At 43.6% G+C, this 7,670-nt stretch overlaps 1 protein-coding gene across 1 annotated transcript in view; it reads right to left on the reverse strand.

Annotated features, from left to right (window-relative positions):
- The window catches only part of ttc28 (tetratricopeptide repeat domain 28), a 145,557-nt gene that overhangs the window by 6,423 nt on the left and 131,464 nt on the right, over positions 1 to 7,670 (reverse strand). Inside the window, 7 exon segments of the mRNA XM_032539214.1 lie at positions 284 to 413; positions 1,974 to 1,997; positions 2,389 to 2,465; positions 2,846 to 3,005; positions 3,105 to 3,182; positions 5,619 to 5,743; positions 6,740 to 6,987. Coding sequence (XP_032395105.1) covers positions 284 to 413; positions 1,974 to 1,997; positions 2,389 to 2,465; positions 2,846 to 3,005; positions 3,105 to 3,182; positions 5,619 to 5,743; positions 6,740 to 6,987 — 842 coding nt within the window.

Here is a 7,670-nt window from a genome sequence, read left to right on the forward strand (position 1 = left end):
TGTTACGCCCAAAACACACCTATGAATGAATGAAGACCATAAGTACAACCCTTTTGAACCCTGCACCTGGCGCACGGACCCTTTCATCTGGCGTCAAACTAGCAAAAGTGGAAAGGACACCTGCGCCATGCGCTTCACGCCGTGCGCTTAGATCATTAAAATAGGGCCCTTAGTCTTATTATGACAGTCATACATGTATTGTTATCTAGTCTGAGCTGTTCGTTGCACTCAGTTTCATTTCAAATTGAAAAGTGAACCTTGGTTGATTCTACTGGGGACTCACCGAGCGCAGCTAGGAACTCGTGGCAGCCTGGAAGCCTCCACAGCTGCACGCTTATGGACACCTGGATGGGAGCCAGGGAGAAGTCCTGCTCTTTGTCGCCTGGCTGCAACTGAACCAGCACCTGGTGAAGCTTTGGAGACGAAACGTGATGCTTCAGCGACTTTGTCTTGTTTCGCAACATCTGAGCTGAGTCACCACGCGTCATTAAAGCAAGATAGATTACATAGCACTAGAGCTGCAAACATTAAGCGATTAGTTATCAACTAACAAAGTAACTGACAATTATTTTGATAATTGGTTTGAGTCATTTGTTATTAACAATAAGTTAAAAGATTTTGTTTATTCCAGCTTGTTAAACGTGAATATGTTGTAGTTTCTTCTCTCCTTTGTGACAGTAAACTGAATATCCATGAGCTGTGGACTAAACAAGACATTTAAGGATGGCTTTGGGGAAACACTGTTCAACATTTTTCACAATTTTCAGACATATAATGGACCAAAACAACTAAACCGCCTGGGAAAACCCCGACAAACTTCTGGCAAATTTAAGATTTGCTCTGCAAGTCTTTCAGCGAGCCGCTTTTTGTTCATATTCAACATGATGACCACCCGTTGCTGCTGTTGCTGCTACGTCACCCGGATCGTTGGTCTGATTGGTTGGAGGACTATCCAATTGCGCCCAGAGGCATTTGAGCGGTATCCGTTGGTGACACCTGTCACTCCCCAATGTGAATCCACTGCAGATTTGAGTCGCGCGTGCTCAGATTTAAACGGTTTACGGCATAACGTGTCATGCTGAAATTTGTGAAATCCATGAAAAAGTAAACTATTCTCATTACAAACAATAACAGAAGATGGGAATCATTTTAAAAATGTTGTAGCTATCTATGGTTTTTTGATCGCTAACGTTAGCTCAAAACGCCATTCAACTGACAGCCGTTGTTGTGTTTGATGCTAACTAGTAGCCAGCAGTGAACCAACTTCGTTAAGTAGGTCCATTTTTACCGTATTGACATTGTCACTCCCCAATGTAAGTCGAGTGCAGATTTGAGTTGTGCATGCGTCACTTTGCGACAAGTAGCCCACAAGATGCTAACAAGAGACTTTGTCAACATAGTAAAAATGTAAAAGTACACAGTAAAAATAGACCTAATTAATGAAGTTGGTTAATTGCTGGCTACAAGTTAGCATCAAACACAACAAAGGTTGTTCGTTGAATGGTGTTTTGAGCTAATGTTAGCAACCAAACAACCATAGATAGCTACAACGTTTCTGAAATGTTTCCCATCTTCTGTTATTGTTTATATTGAGAAAAGTTTATTCTTTCATGGATTTCACAAATTTCAGTATGACACTTATGTCGTAAACCACTTAAATCTGAGCATGCGCGACTCAAATCTGCACTTGACTCACATCTGGGAGTGACAGACATTACAGAAGTCTCTCATTAGCATCTTGTAGGCTATTTGTTGCAAAGTGACGCATGAACAACTCACATCTGAGAAAAGAACATCATGAGAAGCGTCTGGTGTTAACCAGGCTAAACTAAACCATTAATTGAGAAAAAAACTACAGATTAATCAACCAAAAAAAACAAAGCAACCACATCTTTCAAATAAAACATTAGTGCTCTTTGTGCGCCCGCTGTGACCGTCTTAAACTTTCCTTGAACTCAAAGTGAAACACTTACCATTCCCACCATGCTTTTAACCGCCTTTGTGAGGTGGGTACGAGAGAGGAAGAAACAGAACTTTACTGGTTTATTCCTGCGTATCTGTTATGTGTGATGTAAGTCACTGCACACCCAGCCATGCATGAATGATGATACCTGATGACAGCCATTTGCTATATGGAGGGCTACGGCTAGCAGAGAAGGATGTAACACAGTTGCTGAATACACAAAGTGACAGCAAAATGAGTTATGTTTTGTCCTTTAAATAAAGCTCCATTTATGGCTGCATGACTAAAAGTAATGTCCTTAAGCCAATCAGGAGTAGGGTACAGATGTGACCAGTACAGGACATTTTAGACATGTTAGATTCACACTAATAAGGGCAACAACAAACACATGCATTCAAGGGCACAACTTCACAACATGACAGTACCTTATGAATCAGCTGTTCTCCTGCCTCAGACACTGTGACCAGTTTACAGAGAGCCTGCAGAGCTGGAGGAGTGAGACCTGAGGATGGACAGAAAGTTAATTACACCTTAACCCTTGTATGGTATTTGGGTCAAATTGACCCATTTCCAATTTTTACAAGAAGAAAAACGGTACAAGTTCCTTTTTATCTACCTGAACATCAATGACCTTACCTTATTTTCTGTTAAAACATGTATTCCTGACTCAATTCAGAAAATTATTCTGGATATGACACTTATGTTTTTTCCATAGTGGATTTTTAACATGAACCTTGTGACAAAAAAAACAACAACAAAAACTATTTTGCTACACATGGTTTTCATCAGCAAATTAAAGCAGTCAGACATATACAGTATGATCAATTCCAACGCCCCTAATTGACACGAGAGACACTCGGAGTAATGGAAAAGCTGTGTTACCGAGCAGGGACTGCAGAGTGGTGCTGCACTGTTGCAGCCGTTCCCCGGGGTCTGAGGTGGGGAAGAAAACCGCCGCAGGGAGACCAGCACAGCTGCCAGAGAAGTCTAACCGGAAACCCACGGCAGACAGGAGGGCCTGCCACCCGGGCACCCCACCCACCTGGCCCAGAGGAGAGAGAGAAGACGCATGGGCGTTGATAGAGCAGACACAGAGGCGGACATTTAAAGACAAAGAGACAGAAAGATGACAAACACAGACCTTGTTCTCGACGCTTTGTTGCGATGTGTACATCGCATTGCAATGGCCGCTCTGAATGCGCTGCAAAGACTTCTCAACCTGCAGGGAGAGAGTTCAAACCAAGTTGATTAAAACACACAGGGGCAATTCCAGGAGTGGCACAGGGGCAGGGCCGGCGATTGCTATAGGCGAACTAGGGGATTACCTAGGGCGTCAAATGTCTTGGGGGGGTCTCTTCTAGTGTCACCCTTAGGCCTAGGCCTACTTCCCATTAATCATAGAACGACAAGCGGAATCAAACATGTTAAACATGATCATCCTGCGGCGCCCCCTTACCCACACGCTTTCTTGCCAACCTGATTAGATTGAACTGATGATTACTGTCCATCTTTTCCTAATTGATTTAGTTTGAAGGTCCTGGGACGTAACGTTTCCAGTCTATGGGTCAGACTCAAACACACGGAGCTCTGAAGCAGACCTGTGCGTCGCCTAGTGTCCACTTGCCTTCCCGGTCTGTGCCGCTTCAGGTTTATGATGGACGCGCTCTGCTGTGGACATGCTGCGTCAGATGTGTCACATTTTCTGCTCCGTGTCTTTCTGCCGTAGTTTTGGTTTTCCATCTCCGATGTAGAGCAGCGTACAGCCACTTCAGAGACGGGAGACCCAAACGGGGCTTGGCGTCTGTTACAGGGCCTGAGATCTACCGTATCAGCAGAGCAATCACGTAATGCAGGTGCAGGTCGAGAATTTTCTGAAATATATTGGGATTTTATTCTTGTAATAGCCTATTATAACTTCAGTTTTCTCAAAATATCACGACTCCTCCAAATCTCAGAGCACAGATGAGATGAGTTATATTTTAAATGTGCACAAGGTTTTGAACATGAGCAGAAATCTTGCTCAAATACATCTGAAATATTAAAGTCCAGGGGTTTCTTAATTCATTAAAATGAACGCATGCATCGTTGAGATGAATAATTGTTATATGCACATTTAAGGAGGTTACTTCCCCAACAAAAGATGCAAAAGCGGAGGGAAGAGTTATTGATGCCTATGCTACATGTGCTGAGGTGCTGACTCAGATATAATTAGAAAAGTCGATCTACAGGAGAATAAATAGATGAACGCAATGCCTAAGAGCCTTTCTGCAATATTTATCAATCTCGAGGGGCGACACCAGGCATGCATTTCAAAATATTACTGATTACAATCGCATAACACTACGACCAATTTTTACTGACTGATTCCGGACTTTGATAGTCACAGCGGGGCATTTTGGACCTTTGTTTTTATAGGACAGTTGAAGACATGAAAGGGGACAGAGAGAGGGAATGACATGCCGCAAAGGACATTTTATTTTCAAATATTCTGAAAAAGAAAACGTGCAACACATCCATTTGTGACGCTAATAAGAGACTTTAAGAGACACATGAATAGAAGTCAAACTGGAACGCAGTAGGAGTTCCTGATGTGGTGTGATGTGCCCTGAAATGTGATTTACAGCATTTTAGGGATATCAGCATGCTCTACTGGAGATCTGACTGATGGAGCTGGGTGTATACTGTACAGAATGTGTATTGATTTAAGATAAAAGTCTAATTTTTTTTTCAGTAGACGAAGGAAAAGGATGCATCAGAACGTGCAGAAGGACAGAGGGAAGAAAACGTGCTGAGGAAAGCAATAACTGGTGACTGTTGATCATGGAGCTGGGAGAGGGGATGCAACGCAGTGATGGACATCACATTTTTGAGCAATCTCATTGGACTGTACAGGGCTTCGCCCCCCCCAAACACTGTATCCAGTTCTCCTAATACCTCCATGCTCTGGATCTGGAACTACTCATTTGCACATACAGCGAGTTTGAACATATATTTTGTTAAAAAAAAGCAACATGGCTGCTGCAAAATTACGAAAATTCGGTATGGGAGTATGCGTAAGCTCTAACATGGTGTAATAATTTCATATTTAATCACAAGTAACCTATAATATTACTGGTGAAAACTGAAATGGAATAGCTACTCCTGTTATTTCATTTAGGTGCAATCCTTTGGGTCCCTAGTCCCGTTCTGAGGCTGCAGCACCATGTAGTTAACAGAATTAATTAATCGGTTATTTCTTTTTAATGGCTCTCAGTGGTTTGTGTCCAGGGACTATTATGAAAACATTTAAAAAACGTTTCAGAGCGATGCACTTTTCTGACGGCGGTAGCTCAGTCTATAGGGAGTTGGGTTGGGAACTGGAGGGTCGGTGGTTCAAGTCCCCGTACGGACCAAAGTATGGTGGTGAACTGGTAGCTGGAGAGGTGCCTGCCAAGGTGCTCTTGAGCAAGGCACCGAACCTCCAACTGCTCGGTGCGCCTTTCCATTGGCAGCCCCCCCCACTCTGACATCTCTCCATATGTGCTTGTAAGGGTATTGAGCATGTGTGTGTAATTCAGGCCTGTCACATTGGGTGGTCATAATGTTATAGGTGTTGTCCCTGATAATTAAACATTAACAGAAAAGTTAACTAAAAGATGCACAACGCCACACTCACCAGGTGTAAGAGCACTCTGAGGGCGTCCCGGGCCCTCTCTGGGTACTGCAGGATCTCCGCCAGGGCTTGTCCAACCAGCGACATGGGGCTGTTCAGCTTCACATCAGTGCCAATCAGCATGTGCCCTGAAGGAAAACACACACACACACACACACACACACACACCACCACACGGATGTTAGACATTTAAACAGTAGATTATGTATGTTTGTAAGGTTTAATGTTGCACACAAGTTGAGATTCTCTTTTATGCCGTGGCTTAGATCGTTAAATGGGCCCCAAAGCTGTACGGTACTAAACTGTAAAATCTAACAATAACTAAGGACCCTCTTTGGTGTGTGTGTGTTTGTGTGTGTGTGTGTGTGGTGTGTGTTGTGGTGTGGTGTGTGTGGTGTGTGTGTGGGCTGCGTGCGTGCGTGGAAACTGTGTCTGATGTCTTTCAAATATCTCGAGAACTGTCTACTCCCCACTTGGCCCAGTTTAAATTAGCTTTTAAAGTTTGAAGTTGCTCGCTTAGCATTTTGCTGAGAGGAAACTAACTTGTAAACAGCTAATCAAAAAGCAGAAAGGACTTGATGTGATTTCAGATCAGTCAGGTACGAACACCACACACTTACACTGAGGGGAGAGAGAGAGAGAGAGAGAGGAGAGAGAGAGAGAGAGAGAGAGAGAGAGAGAGAGAGAGAGAGAGAAAGTTTGGCGAGGGATGACAGCAGAGTGGTGGTGGGGCCAAATAAAGCAAAGCATCAGACACTTGAGGTGAAATAAGCGGCGGTGGCTTTGGCAGAGAAGAAGAAGAACAGCTGGCCATTTCTGATGGCCTAAATAGACTGACATATGTTGGCTAGGAGAAGCAGAATGTGGAGCATGAAAGCAGCTCTAGATGAAAGCCTCAACGGGCTCACGGGCTGTGGACAACACACAGTAGTGCTTTGTAAAAACTTTGCTATATTTCAGGCACTTTACATGCAGTACTTCCCACATGGAGTTACTGTTATGACCATTTATCAGTGTTTTTTTTCTCAAGAATAGCACCGCGGCTTCTTTTCCCCCTTGGTTAGTTGGTGCGGAATTTGTCAAACTTTTCTCAAAGCGGTTGGTGTGTGTTGGTGTTTGCTCACCGGCCCAGTTGGAGGGGTGGGAGAAGTGCTTGCTGCTCTGCAGGGTCTTCATGGCCTCGGTCAGAGCTGCGCTGGCTTTGGTCCCGTTGAGAAGCGCTGTGTACAAGGTGTGCGTGAAGAGTTTGGAGGCAGCTATCGGTACAGGCCACAGAGAGACACACACACACTGGACCCCTGCAGCCAAGAAGGCCCGGGTCAGACCCACCACCCCGTCAGCGGTCACCCTGCTGCTGGACTCCGGGTACAACCTGAGGGGACAAGGACTCAGAGGTCAGTTGGAAGCTTACAGGCTTTGCAGTGTTTCCCCTAGGCACTCTTCCTTTTATATTGCACATATACATATTTTCAATATCTTTAGTTTTCTATTCTGTTTGATCATCCCAATTGTATATATTGTATATACAAGTTATCTTTTTTAATTGTTTATATTACTTATGTTTTCAACTTTACTTGTATTGTATGTATTTCTTATCTTCTATATGTTACTTTGTTGTGTGTGTCCTTATTGCACAGTGGGCTGGAGAGAAACGTATTTTCGATTGTTCTGTATGTCTGGAATTGGAAATAAAGTTGACTTGATTGTACAAGCAATTTGGATCGTGCAACAAGGCAAGTCTGCTTGGTTCTTTTGGTGAATGATTGTAAAAACTTAAAAAGAATCTGTTTATGGCATTTCCTCTCTAACTGGGAACAAGTGGTCTGTGGACAAAGTACACACAGAGATAACATTTGAAACAGCTCCCGTTACTGTATTGTGTGAACAATCGATTTAATATTGTATGTGGCATTTTCTTTTGCTGGGTGCAAATGTTCCACCAAAACAACCTCTTTCCCAAGACTATTTTGCAGAGCCGCGTCTGGAGCTTAGCGCAGCCCAGAGTGTTTTTTTCCTCTTATCCCAGAATGCATCTGTGGTGTAGCCAGACTGTAG

This window comes from Etheostoma spectabile, chromosome 16 (assembly GCF_008692095.1).
Source record: "Etheostoma spectabile isolate EspeVRDwgs_2016 chromosome 16, UIUC_Espe_1.0, whole genome shotgun sequence".
Taxonomy (NCBI): domain Eukaryota; kingdom Metazoa; phylum Chordata; class Actinopteri; order Perciformes; family Percidae; genus Etheostoma; species Etheostoma spectabile.